The 14,501-nt window shown below is 29.1% G+C and overlaps 3 protein-coding genes across 3 annotated transcripts; all 3 read right to left on the bottom strand.

Moving 5' to 3' along the window:
* On the bottom strand, positions 1-2,519 carry LOC145191663 (thioredoxin reductase-like selenoprotein T1b). Its single transcript, XM_090066227.1, has 4 exons — positions 2,296-2,519; positions 1,158-1,404; positions 857-944; positions 1-724 (listed from the first exon to the last, which is right to left on the bottom strand). The coding sequence occupies exons 3-4, from the start codon at positions 939-941 to the stop codon at positions 438-440; spliced, it is 372 nt and encodes a 123-aa protein (XP_089922353.1). The 5' UTR covers positions 942-944; positions 1,158-1,404; positions 2,296-2,519; the 3' UTR covers positions 1-437.
* Positions 2,520-5,165: 2,646 nt separating this feature from the next.
* LOC149882304 (uncharacterized) lies at positions 5,166-8,363 on the bottom strand. Its single transcript, XM_090066228.1, has 7 exons — positions 8,123-8,363; positions 7,722-7,833; positions 7,392-7,475; positions 6,900-7,126; positions 6,506-6,723; positions 5,715-5,874; positions 5,166-5,374 (listed from the first exon to the last, which is right to left on the bottom strand). Exons 1-7 carry the CDS (start codon positions 8,352-8,354, stop codon positions 5,181-5,183), a joined length of 1,227 nt encoding a protein of 408 aa, XP_089922354.1. The 5' UTR covers positions 8,355-8,363; the 3' UTR covers positions 5,166-5,180.
* A 264-nt stretch (positions 8,364-8,627) lies between these two features.
* On the bottom strand, positions 8,628-11,764 carry LOC149882303 (uncharacterized). The gene is made up of 2 exons (XM_090066222.1): positions 11,590-11,764; positions 8,628-11,051 (listed from the first exon to the last, which is right to left on the bottom strand). The coding sequence occupies exon 2, from the start codon at positions 10,806-10,808 to the stop codon at positions 8,793-8,795; it is 2,016 nt and encodes a 671-aa protein (XP_089922348.1). The 5' UTR covers positions 10,809-11,051; positions 11,590-11,764; the 3' UTR covers positions 8,628-8,792.
* Positions 11,765-14,501: the final 2,737 nt, after the last annotated feature.

The following is a 14,501-nucleotide window of genomic DNA, read 5'->3' as shown; positions in this document are numbered from 1 at the left end:
TTTTAAATGATATTGAAATGTATTTTTAAAACTGCACATTTTAGAATATACCATCAGTGATGCATTAATACTTTGTTGTATTTTTCATGCACCTCTTCACACAAAACCAAAATGGCAGAGCTAATGCAAATATATACATACGTAATAGTAAAATTCAACGTATAAATAATATAAATTTTATGTTTACACTATATTTTTTCATGATTTTATCTAAAATTAATTTTTTTCCTACCTCTTACCATACATATAAAATAATTAAGCATTTTGAAATAAACGCTTTTGAAGAATAAGAGGAAGAAGAAGGAAAAAAAAAACAAACAAACAAAAAAAAAAAAACAGCTTGTTAAAACTTTAAGAGAAAAGGACTGATAATTTTTTTTTAATATCAAAAAATCTTCTAAAAATTTTGCTGCCACTTTTTTTTTTTACTTTTTTTTTTAAAACTCATAATGATTATTGAGATCAACTGTATTTTCTGATGTTAAGTCATTTTTATCAAATTCATCAAAATCATTTTTTTGCTCATCATCAACACTTCTAAAGTCATTTAAAGTTTTTGGTGCATTTCTTTCTGTAGGATTTTCAACTTTGATTGAAGCAGTTTTATCTTTTTCAGAATAACTCCTAACATTTACACTACCTTCCATTTTAATTCTAATCTTCTCCAATAGTTCATCAACTTTTGGCAACTTTTGTGTCTTTAACTTAGACCATATTAGCACATCTAAAATTTATGACAAAAACTATGTTTAATACAAAATCTGAGAATTCCATATAAGTTTGTATGAAAAACTTCAATATCTTTTACATCCTAAAAAGTGTACAACAATGCACCTCAATATACTTTTTAACTTACCATTAAAGTAGATTTCAAATGCTCCAGTTTGCAGTAATCCATTTTCAATCGTGTTGCCAATAAAAAAAACAGCAACACATGACATTATCTATAGAATATATCAATTTTTAAATTTTTTTCATAAACTGCTTTCAAAGTTGACTAATTCTCATCAGTTGAAAACAGTTTATTATGAAAAAAGCAAGTCAACTAAATTGAGTTTTTGATACAAATTGCAATATTAAGAAGCTAAAACCACAGGTCAATTTTTTATAAGTATTATTTTTCTCACTAGAAAGCTACAAAAATATGAATATTATACCTTGTGGTTTTGAGACCATTGATAAATTTCTGGTGGATTCTGTATGTTAAGATTACGCCAAAAACTAACTCTTTCTCCTAATGTTATGACAGCAAGAGCACCCCACTTTAGAATATTAGTGGCACTTGCTATATAGTTATGAACTTTTGGAGCTGGATAATTACTTCCTGAAATGGATAAATGAGGATATCGCTGTTGAATAATCTGAGCGTATTCCTCAAATACCCGTCTGTATCCTCATCCAATGCTGAAATAAAAGCAAGTAACATAAAACAAGGTATAAAAAATTTAGAATTTATATAGTAATAAACTAAACAAACTATACTTTATAGTCTGAAACCAACTGTATTTTATTTGTTTGTTCATTTCATTTTTTTTAAAATGTTATGGCATGATTTTAAAAAAATATTTAGATGTTCAAGACATTATAATGGCCAAATGCCTTTGAACATCAAACAAGACATAGCCATCAAAGATCAAACAAACCATTATTATAAATATCCCTTAACTGTAAGCAAGAAATACAGCTAAGATGTTAAAAATTGAATAGGACTAAAGAAATCCTTTAAAAAACCAGAATCTTCCATAAAAAAAAAAACTGTTCTGAAGACAGGACTGTTTATTTATCATAAAAAAATTGTGTAAATAACTTTTAACATAAACACCAAAATTATCTAGTTGCAAAAAATAACTAGTAAATACTGACTTAGGCACTAAAAGAATATGTGCTTAGGAATACTTTCTGATAACATTAACTCTCAGATAAAATCCCCCTGAAATTTAAAAGCAATCCTTTTTTGTTTGGGAACATTTTCAATCAATCATCATTTCATAATGGAATCTTTCTTCAACCAAAAATAGTTTTAAAGATTTCGGTTATTATTTAATATTACAATATTAAAAAGATGCAAAAACTAGCACTGTTTAAAATACTTATAATATAAAGAGTATATGGCAAAAAGAATTAAAATTACAACCAAAAATAAAACACTTCCAAAATTGTTAATAATAAAGTTTTAAAGTAATTCTAAAACAGTAGTTTAAACAGTTTAGTAAATTTTAATTAGTTTAATTTAATTCAGAAATCATGTGTTAAGAAACTTTATACATAGAGTTATATCTATACTTATTTACGTACCAAACTAAAAAGGATAACTTCGGTCCAACAGGTAAAGTATTTTTCTCTTCTGTAGTTGAAGGATGTGATGATTCTCGGTGAAAAGCCATATCCTTCATAGTTAATCCAAATGCAATGACTAACGCAGCACCCCATATAAACAGCTGGTTCGCCATTGCTGCTCACCACTATGCCAAACTTAGGGTTGTGAATAGTTTTTCAACATTAAAACATCTCTCCCACCCTTCTTCGGAGGGTTTGAACGGTGGAATATAAAACAACTCATATCGAAACTACAAAAAAATTGCAGTAACAATTTAAAAGATATATCTTGTAAGTACTTTATTTTTGACATTATACTTTATACAGTCTCAAAATCTTAAAAATCATTTTTTTGTTACAAAATAGCAGTTATCTCAATTATTTTAAGATGTATCGGTGCTTTTTTTTCTCGAGAAAGAAAAGCACCAATTCATCTTTATGTAATTGTAATATAAAGATGTATCGGTGCATCTTTATATAACTATAATGTAAAGATGTATCCGTAGGTATTTCAAAAATAGCTGCGGATACATTGAAAAACAATAAATACAACTTTTTAAGATTTTCATTTTCGCTCAACGTCTTTGAAGGAAACAAAATTGGAGGAAAACTTTCTTTGAGGGTTTGAAAGAGAAATGTTTTATTGGCATCTACACATTTTGTTTGCAACACAGTTAGGAAGGACTTGTTCAACTACAACCTTTTTGAGAAGATAGAAATTAAGAGTCCATAAATAAAAAAACTTTTTAGAAAGGTTTTGGTAGAAAGTTTGTCTCGTTTACTTTTGTAAATACCAATCGTCATAAAATTAAAGTACGATAATGTAAATAGTGTAAAATTTCAATGCAGCCATAAAATTATAGAAATTAAAAATTTAGATAAAATTATATAATTTTAGAGCACGAATCAACGGTATTAAGTTAAAGAAAATTTAAAGAATAGGTTCAAATCAAATGTTTTTCATGCCTTAAGGACTTCCAGCTTCCAGGATTTTTAGTTGAGAACTATCAAAGACATTTATGTTTTAGTTTGGGACAAACTCTGTCTGTTTCATTTGCTCTTTTTAATTATGTTAGCATTCAAAATAAATTTGTTTTGTCAGTCTAATTTTGTTGCAAAAATTATCTGCCAATTTTGAGAAGTAAAAAAAGCGTGTGAACGAAATTAACGCTCCGCAAAAATCTATATTAACGGGTGTTCAGTAAATCGGCACGAAATAAAAAACTGATAATTGATCTTATAGCATAAGATTTACCCTAAGCCACTTCAAAGCAGAATATAGTTCGATAATCAAGTGTGCTGAAAATGATTCTAGCCATAAATGAGTGATGGGAGTTGATCGCGTAGCCAAAAAAAAAAAAAGAGTAAAAAAGAACGTTAAGCTCCTAAAAACCATGTTTGTCTATAGTGACAGAGTTTCACAAGAGTAAGCTGCTTTGATTTTGATTAAAATACCCGCTTTGATTTTGTAGTGACATAGTGACAGAGTTTCACAAGAGTAAGCTCCTTAAAAAGGCTGCCTAGAGTTAATTACACGTTGAAAGCAAAGATAGATTAAAAAACAGCGACACCAATGTGAACAGAAAACCAGTGAAACCAAAGTTGTAACTGCTGTGATCGCATAATCAGAATCTTTAAAGAAAACAGTCTATCTTCAATGACGAGTCTTACTTCACTTTTATGCACATCACAATCAACAGAAATGATAATCTACTCGAGCGACGTTGCACAAACTCCTTTGACCTTAAAATATCAAAGGAGCATGATGTTTTATAGACGTCTGTAGATGTATGTAATAGACTTATAGAAGACTATAAGTAAATACTTTAACATATAAAGTACATTACGCTCGATTTACACTTGATACTTTTGCTTAATTTGTTGCTTTAAAACTAAGGAAGAAATAACTCTTTTAATTTTTCACCGATTTATATTTCACGCCTTTTAAACCGGTGAAGCCCATAACAAAAATGTGCACAATGGTAATAAATTGCTGTCATTATTATTGAGCCAATTTTTCCTAAAAAATCTTCAAAATCTTCTTATGTTTTTTTTTTTGTTTACTTCAGACTCAGTATCTCAGGCTGATAAATCTGAGGGCAGCCCCCACATGGTGATAACCAAATTAAATTGACGAATGATTAATTGCCAAATGGTGGAGTGACAATATTGATTTCGCACAAGCAAAAAAATGTTACAATACTTTTTCGGATTTTAAACTCATTTTGTGTAGATTCAGATATTTCAAAAGTCAAGTGATTAAGTACTTCTAACGTTCGCTTATTAATCTTGTTACTTCTAACGTTCGCTTATTAATCTTGTTATCAAATTTTTGAAAAACACCAAAACACAATATGAACACAAATATTCAACTGATACAAAACTAAAATAGCCAATAATGTATATACCGTTCCCGTCTATTTATTTGGAATTGGATTAGATGAATTAATTGGAATAGGAATTTAATTGAATTTAATAGCATTCTACATGAAACCAGAGTGGTAAGAAGTAAGAATATATCCCTTCGTGTGTTAAAATGCTTTCAGTATTTTACAACCCAGCCAGCCAAACAAGTCGGGACCCGCACGGGTCCCACGTTAGTTAAAGTATGGGTCCCGCACGGGAATCCCAGTCGGGACCCACAAGGTTTTGTCCAGGGGGCCCGCACGGGAACCGCAAGGCATTATTTTTGGAAGGGGGCCGCATGGGAACTGCTTGGGATGTGACCCACAGAGACCGTTTGTTAAGCTTAACTTGTGCATCTTGGGACCAATCTACGACCTGTATGACCACACGCATGAGTATCACCGCATGGCAATCCTCAAATGTATTTGAAACTTAGTAAACCTCGCATACTTTATACTTTAATTAATAGTCGAATATATATATTGAATTCTAACTATATTTCTGATAATAAAGAATCTGAAGATGTTACAGATACATTTTTTTTTTCGGCTGTCTTCGCCCCGGTCTCGGGCGTTTGCGAACCACCTGCGCAATTCGCCTTCGATCTCCTTTTGGGTTGCATTAGTCGTTAATGCATTTCTTTTAACTGCACCTAAACGCACAAAAGAAGAATTACATATATATATATATATATATATATATATATATATATATATATATATATATATATATATATATATATATATATATATATATATATATATACACACACACACACACACACACACACACGCACACACACGTTTTGGTTTGACCGTTTAGATTAAGTGCTGAAAATTTCCATACCGCAGTTGCTGGTATGAAATTTTTTTAATAAAGTTTGTGTATTAATACACAAACTTTATTAAAAAAATTTCACAAGACAAAAAAAACAGAAAAAACATTTTTTAAATTACACGTCTCAAGATTATTATATGAATAGAATAACATACCACAGACAACTTCAAATATTTCCAGTTTGGAAAAACAAACTTTTCCAGATTGCCCAGAAAGATTACACAGTCTTCCAAGGTTATTAGAGAGAATGAATTTCATCATTCTTTTAATGGCATCATTTAGTGAGCTTCCACCAATATTGGATACAATACAAGTCTGAAAAAAGTATCAAGTTGAATTAAATTAGTAAATGATTGAATTATGTATGTACTCTTTTACAGCCAATTACATTTGCTAATGTAACATTTTTCGAAGACTTTGAGGTAACACATATGATTAGGCTTTTAAGTATAGATGAAGTAGTGGTAGAGCATCCACCTTGTAAATACAAGGTTTGTGGTTCAATCCCACCACTCTCCACCTCAGGAAGAACCACACTCATTTTGTTTCTCCATGCAGCAATTTTGTGACAAGGCTTGTGTGTCAAAATTAAGAGTTGAGAGACTGTTAATAAAAAATGAGTGGCCCCCATAACTACAGTGGCCCTTCAGTCTAGATTTACAAACTCCTCATTAAAATTGGGGGTTTAACCTCAAAGCTTTCCATCTCCTAGGAGATTGAAAACTTTGATACCTTACCACAGCTAAATTAACTAAGTACCTTACCACAGCTAAAGAACCTCACCTGGGCCAATATAGGATCAGTTTAACACCATGCCCAGGCCATGGGTTAGGTTGTAATTATAAAACATTTAGTTTACACATCACTTATTTATTTCATAAAACATAAAATAAACCATGAAGTTATGAAAAATAATATTGTTAGACATGGAAAATAAAATACTCACCAGTGTTCTCTTTATTGATTGATCTTTTAGATGCTCCTCCAAATCATTAATATCTTTGATATTAGAAAGGGGAAAGTGAATGTCATTTGGCAACTCATTATCATTTTCCAACTGAGGTGTATTTAATTTTCGCATAATAGATTGTAACATTACAGAATGAGTCTTTTGAGTTTCTTTTATTTCTTCAAGAGTTGTTAATAACTTCTGCATAAGAACAGCTAAATCATATTTAAAAATTTGGTTTTATACTCTACAATTTGCTATACAATACAGTCAAAAACTCAATTTCAAAATCTAAGTTATAATCTCACTATTTCAATAATTTGAATTACTTCAATTTTTTTTTTTTAAACTAATAATCATGGAACTCAGCAACTTTCAAAAACAAGCTTACTTGAGTTTATTGAATTAAACACCTGAGCTGATGTTTCCATTATATTTTTTGAATGACTGGGTAACATATCAGGTTGTATTACATTAGGCTGGTGATCAGAGGTACTGGATTGTGGTAGGTGTTTTAATACAGGCACATTTTGAGACAAAGATGAGTGTGAGCTTGATTGTATTGCCCTTAAGTGTTGAGGTGGTGTTGGTTTTGTAACCATAGAGATGCTTGTATTTCTGAAATAACAAGATAACAAAATAGGTATAAATGTACTAGATTTACCAACTATATTCACATTTAAAACTATTACTACGGCAATCCATCTATTAAAGAACCAAGAACCACACCTGCCATCTATTAAAAAACCTTCATATCTGAAAATTTGAAGTGATAAAAATAACAAAAACCATTCTATTAATACTATTTTATTTATTTATAATTTTTTGGTGTCTCATGATCTTAGATAAACAATTTAGAACTTTATAGATTTAATTTTTTTACGTAATCAATCTGTTTTCTTGATAAGAGTCTTCAATTTCATCATCAGCAACATCATTTTCATAGTCAAAAGAATGTTTTCTTTTTTTAAACAAAAGTGACAATTATTATTTTTAAATATTATAAATTAAACTAAAAAATTTTATTAATTGATTTTATTATTGAAACAATAGACAGCAAGCTAAAAATAATTTGAATGAAAAATTCTAAAATGATCTGTAAATCAGAAAACAATTTTTCTACAGTTAAAATTAAATTAAAAAAATTAATATATATTTACATTTATTTTAATTCTGAACATGAGTGAAACAAATTATACTGGAATTCTCTAACCTAATTTTTTGTGTTTCCAAATTTCTACAGTTATTATAATCATCTGTGTCATAGTCAACATTAGATGTGTCTTCAGCCTGTTTTGTTTTTTCATTTGCGCTTTTAAGAGTGTCTAGAACAAATTATATTTTGTGTACATTTCATTGATTACATGCAATGTCCGTGAAAAATTTTACACATCAATAGCTAAGTAGTATGCTCTAAACAATTATTTTTTCTTTGCAAACATGAGTGCTCTAAATGTTTTAGAAATGGGAGAAAAGAGTGCTCTCCTTTCTACCATTGCAAAACCATTTTATTAATGACTAAATCAGAGTCCCTTAAGGAGCTCTAAAAATCTTATTAAGAGAGAAAGCCAGATCCTTCATAGAAGGATCTCTAAAAACAACAATAGTACTAACTTGCAGTTCCAAGAATTCGCACTTTGTATAAAAGCCAGTGTTCTTCTGGGTTACTGCATATTTTTTTGGCATTTGACACTTTACTTGCTGCTTTTACTGGTGGATAGTAAAAATTTAATGCAGTTTTATCTTTAATTAAACTTTTAACATTCTGTTTATTTCCATCAACCATCCACTTCATTGGCAAAAAATCAATCTCTTTAGTCTCAACATATTCAACAATTGCATACATTTTAGTATAGTAAAATCAAAACTGCATCAGCTGAAATTTAGTAATCAATATTAATAGTCATGTGTCATAATACTCACCATTCTTTAAATATTTTCAATCAAATAAAAATATTACAAATTAATATTGCAACTAAACTTATCAAAGTAAAATTTTTTTAATATTTATTTATCTATGGAGTAACAACTTGTACATTCACAAATTCTAAACAAAAAAAATCACTCAAAGCATTACCAAAAGAAAGTGTAATATTAAAGTTGTATAAGTAATAAATTATTTTCTTTTTTAAACTATAGAAATTTTAAATTGACTTGAAAAAAATATTTTAAAAGTTAAGATAAATGCAACTATGGTAAAGCCACAAATCCTTGTTTAAATGGAAGTAGAAGATACTTTGTCAGCAAACTAGCAACAGGAAAAGTTTGTCTAATTCCAGCTTGGTCACAAAATATATTGAAAGTGAAATTGAACTGGATCTGAAAAAAATAGTTCAGCATCTTCAAATTCTTCAAACACAACTAAAGCATTATTGGGTTCAGCAAAGGTAGAATTGTGCAAAATATTCTTTACAATTCCTAACTTACTTTCAATCTGAAAGCAATTGTCTCCAATGGATGTGGAGATAAAATACCTAGGTCCATGGTATTGTTTGAACTGAAAATAAGAACGATAATCAACAGGTATAGGACCATCTAAATGAATTCTCTTCAACATTGGCTCTTTCTTATTGGAAGTGTTGTCATTGATGTTGCAGTGCCCTTCAATAATTCGGCGTACTATTTGACCAATTGGATTTTGAGGCTTATGAACTAATTTTTTTAATCTCCCAAGGTAACTTTCATATTGAAACGCAGATACATTATCAAGAACACCATAATGTTTAGCATCACTGGGCAAATGTATTAAAGAGTGAATATTATACACAAGTTGATTTTCACCATACAACTTAGAAAATGAAAACACAAAGTATTTTAAGAGTTGTTCAGCATAGGCAATATTTTTTGACAATAAATTTGGGCTCAGCAATATCCGTATGGCAACAGACAAATCAAGGAAGTTTGAATATATTGTGTCTTTTAAAATAGTTTTTAAGACAACAGGCCCAGTGTACAATAAAAATTGTCTTAATTCAGTAGCTTTCCATTTTTTATATTCTAAAAGAGATCGTGGTTTTCTTGAAAACTCTCTGGGGATGTGTTTACGTATAATTGCTAAGTTGTTAGATATCATAGATAATTGTAACTGAGATAGCTTACAATCCCCACGTGGTCCATGAATCCATTGAAATAAAAGCCTGCGCATCACACCTAAACACACAAGATGCATATATTCCAAAGGAAATTCTGTAACCATACCACAACCTAACTGCTCCAATGGTGAAGAACCTACATGATGGTCAGAATAATGACGCTCAGTAAAGGTTAGGTCTGTAATTGGTGGTGCTTCTAAATTGGGCAGTGTTACTTTGTTACACCATTTGCCACGCTGCATGCATCTCTCACATGAGTTATAAGCAGAGTGAGGCCTAATACATTTAATAAAAGCCCTTGCTGGTGCATCACATATTACAGCATCAATCTTCACTATGTAAGTTTTACCATTAAATAGAAAACCATGTTGCTTTAAACTCTTCATTTCTGAAACAAAATCATTCAGATATTCATCAAGAGGTGTAGGTTTTTTCGTACTACTGTAAATTGCAATGGGAAAAGGTCCACTTAATGGACACTCTTTCAGTGAACCAAGAATTGGCCAAAGTGAAACTGAATTGCTATTAAACAGTGGTATACCATCAATATTAATATGAATATGCAAAAGGTCAACTATAGAATCAGGCTGATTTAATTTTAAAATATTAAGCAACCAATACTGCACCCCAAAGTAATAATATTCTCCACCAGCAATATACTTAATATCTACAGTTCGCTGAGTGCTTAAAAGAGTTCTTGAGTCATTAGAAAGATTGGAGTGTAATGGACTCAATATGTGCAATAAACTTTTTAAAGCTGAGTGTGATACACTGTAAGTTATTGCCCAATCTCGCAACTTATTTTTTAGTGTACAGTCATTGCAGTTATAATTATCGTTGACATCATCACTTTTTTTATTTTCATCAATTTCATCAGTTTTCGAATCATCCCTACTATAATCAAAATCAACATCAGATTTATTATCAATACTATCAGAAAACTTTTCTGAAAACTCGCTTTGAGAATTTAACCTATCAAAAATAGTTATAGATTCATTTTGCTTTTCATGAACATTTGCATTCTGATCAAATTTTTTTCTTGATTTACTAAAACTTATATCATTCACAGTTCTATCTAACATGGAAATACTAGCACAATTCTCATTTTTCATACATAGCTCTGTAAGTATTATTGAAACCTTTGAATTAATTCTACTTCGTTTTGTTCTATCTGAACACAACTTGAAATCATCATTAGATGTTGCCATTATAAAGTTTAACTTAACTTAATATTTTCTGATTAGAACTGCTGTTTAAAAAAATATAGCATAAATAAAAAACAAAAGAACACCCCACAATTCTTTTAAAAACAAAAGTATTTAAAACACACTATGCTATCAAAATACATACAGGAATTGAAAGATTAAGAAATTAATGATTTTATATTGAACTGGTCTATTCTTAAAACAGCACCTGCATATAATGATATTTCCAAAAGATGTATACTATGCCTGAAAGAAAATATTGACACAATCAAATCCAAGAATGTTTATTAAATAAAAAATTGGAATTAATATCTAATTATAGACAAAAAAATTAAGTTTTTTTTGAAAAACAATAAAAACAAAAAAACCTATAAAATAATAACAGTCCCATTAAAAATATAAAAATACAGAAACTAACACTTCTAAAGAATTTATTATGTAATGGCTTACAATAGTGTCAACATATTCCAAATGTTTGACAAATTACAGTAATTGAGACATTAATGACATGTCTTAACTACTATTTATATATATAAATATATATATATATATATATGTATATATATATATATATACATATATATATATATATATATATATATATATATATATATATATATATATACATACATACATATATATATATATATATATATATATATATATATATATATATATATATATATATATATATATATATATATATATATATATATATATATATATATAGAGAGAGAGAGAGAGAGAGAGAGAGAGAAATGATATATACATTTCTGTTTCATACCTGAATTTATTAAACATTCATTTGTGTTGCATCAGATAATCTGTTGCATGTTTCATTAGATGATTATGGTTATCTGATGACACATACAACAGATTATAATCAGATATATTTGGTGAAACACGAATGTTCGATTACAAATTGTAAACATCTTTTATCAGATTATCTGACAGATTCTAAAAAGAATTTAATTCGTATACAATGATTATTATAGTGAGTACATAATTTATACAAAAATAGTAAGTATTATAAAAAATTTCCTATATAAATAAATCTATATATGAGTACACAAACTAAATTCACAACATTTAAAATTGCTTTCAGTCGCTAATAATTGTTTAAGAAAAATGAAATGAAGTTGTTTATTTGCGTCATAATGCATTATCGTTTGGGATATCAACACGGGACCCGCATTGAAACCCACATAAAAACCTCACTGAACCCAGGCTGGGCAACCCACACCAGCCCAGACGAATACGGCGCGGGACCCGAGTGTCGTGGTTTGCTGGGAAGTAGATTGATGAATATTGACTATCGTATTTTTAAAGCGTGGTAAATCTAAAACGAATTGACGAGCACTAAGAGCTCAGGGTTAAATAAATGCATTTTCTGGGCCAAAGATAGGAAATGCATTTGCCGAAATTTTTTTTCGGCATGCAAAAAATTGTCTCATTAACGTTAATTAAATCTTTTTCAGTTGTACTTCATGCTTTCACGACTCCATACAGCGCACTTTATTGTGACTCCAAACGCGTCTAATAAGTCCTAACCATGAAGTCATACAAAAATTTCCCACTCATCAGAGACAACATAGTTCTTATGTATAAAACTAAAGTTCATGAGTGTAAATCTATTTTTGAACTGCGCAGTCTTCATTGAAAACTTTGATATTTGTTATTGATGGATTTGCGATTAGGTGGCTAACGATGAGTTGTAACAAAACCCATACTGCAATCTTAACTAATTGAGATCAATTGACACAATTATGAAAGGCCTAAATTTATCTTGCATCAAACCAGCAGTTGTGAAGACAGTAATCCATGACTACAATGAATACTATGGACTTTGTCGCAGTTCGTGTAGCTTGAGCACGTAAAATTTCTCTCTTACAATCCTTAAAGCCATACATTTGCTTAGCTTTTGTTAAAAAGTGATATTTGTAATTAGAGATTATTATTAATATTTAGATATCAAATCTGTTGACAAAAACACATCAGTTTAATTGTTAAATTGTGCTGCACTCTACTCAAGGGAGCATTTTCTTAAAAATTAATATTATTTTTTACGATATCTGAAAACGAATTCAACACACCTTTATTTTTTCTGAAATCCATTTCGGTAGAGAATGCTCCAAGAACTAATGTAATATGTGAAAAAAAAAAAGGATTTAACAACATGATCAGGAGATTAGGAAAAAATTGTTTCAATTATTTTCGTCTCTAATAAATTTAATTTAAATAAGTTAAATTTGTGTATTTTCCTGACATTTTGTTGTTCAGTATTTTTCCCGTTTATTAGGTAATTTAAAACCTGTTGAACTCGTTTAAAACCTGTTGAACTAGTTTAAAACCTATTGAACTTGTTTAAGGGAACAAAATTTACGATTTTCCGTTCTTACTTGTTGTTGCACTCTACTTTTCATATTTTGTTAATCTTTTAATAATTTTGTTTTTAAACAAAATCTTACACTGGGTTTTTTAAGAACGCATGGCAACGCATGAAAATCAAAACATCCTATACTTGATTTTTTTAAAAAAAATGATATTTTTGAATGAATGATATTTTTGAATGAATATTTGAGAATGATATTTTTGTTGGTATAAGTAAAGTGTAATTACTTTGTTTACTTTTCGTACCAAAATGCATTTATAAGAAAGATAAGCTTAAGTATTGAGTTGGGTAATAATCTTCAAGTTGTTATGGGGTTTCCACTAAACTTTGTATATTTTTTTTATGAACATTGTGCGTTTCTATTATGAAGATTAGAAATCTTTCTACCAAACAGAGCTTTTCACGTTTAAAAAAAGGAAAAGTTTTACAGAATTAGTTTCACTGCATTTAAAGAGAAAGATGTGTTAAATAGGCTGTGTCTCTTCAACTGGAAGAAAATGAATTTTGCTCACTTTTCTTCGACATACTTCCAAGTATTAAAATTAATAATAATCTTGATGATTATTTATGTCTTGTAAACTTGTAAATATAAGTGTTACTTCGAAAATACCCTGAATGTTAAAGTTTTGTGACATTAACATATAACCTAACTTCTCAAAAAGAATTTTGTCATTTGTTTGGTCATTTGGTTGTTGTAATTGGTTTGAGTCGTCAAAAAAAAAACAAACATCTCTGAAACTTTTAAAGGAAGATTTATCTCAAGGACAAAGCATCTTTAAGCTAATCTGCGTGCAGTTATTGCATTTTGAGAAATAGAAAAAGGTTAAACAAAATCTTTTAAGCTTAAATTTTCACAACTTGTTCCCTATGGCTTGAAGGTTCAGTTATGCCAAAGATATATTACAAGGATGATGATAAGATATATTACAAGGATGATGATAAGATATATCACAAGGATGATGATAAGAGATAATTTTATGTAATGTAAGTTACAATAGCTTTGATTCTAAAGCGTAACCTTTGAAAAAAAAAAAAAGTATACTATTTGGAAACATATACTTTTAAAAGCATGGCACAAATGAAAGATTTGGTAGTATAGTGCCAATGTGCAGCTTTTGTTAGCAAATAATGTGGACATTTTTTTAGCAATCATGTCACAAATCTTTCATTTTTTACCCAAAATTACAAAAATATAAATGAATAATCAAAGAAAATTTTTTTAAACTTTTATGATTTATTTTTATAAGGTTCATTTTATTATTTAAAGGTGTATATAATGTAATTAAAGTTTTTCAATTTAATTA

Source organism: Hydra viridissima, unplaced genomic scaffold, assembly GCF_058129835.1.
Source record: "Hydra viridissima isolate aposymbiotic clone 2 unplaced genomic scaffold, HvirCarnegie_v1 scaffold_11, whole genome shotgun sequence".
Classification (NCBI taxonomy): Eukaryota; Metazoa; Cnidaria; class Hydrozoa; order Anthoathecata; family Hydridae; genus Hydra; species Hydra viridissima.
Note: the sequence above shows the minus strand (reverse complement) of the source record. Positions and strands in the feature narration are given on the sequence as shown.

Coding starts and splice junctions, on each gene's coding strand:
- LOC145191663 (XM_090066227.1), bottom strand. CDS start 941: ATGTCATGTGTTGCTGTTTTTTTTATTGGCAACACGATTGAAAATGGA. Junction 725..856: donor ATTTGAAATCTACTTTAATG/GTAAGTTAAAAA, acceptor CATAAATTTTAG/ATGTGCTAATATGGTCTAAG.
- LOC149882304 (XM_090066228.1), bottom strand. CDS start 8,354: ATGTATGCAATTGTTGAATATGTTGAGACTAAAGAGATTGATTTTTTG. Junction 7,476..7,721: donor TTGGAAACACAAAAAATTAG/GTTAGAGAATTC, acceptor ACTTTTGTTTAA/AAAAAGAAAACATTCTTTTG. Junction 5,375..5,714: donor AATATTTGAAGTTGTCTGTG/GTATGTTATTCT, acceptor TTGTGCGTTTAG/GTGCAGTTAAAAGAAATGCA.
- LOC149882303 (XM_090066222.1), bottom strand. CDS start 10,808: ATGGCAACATCTAATGATGATTTCAAGTTGTGTTCAGATAGAACAAAA.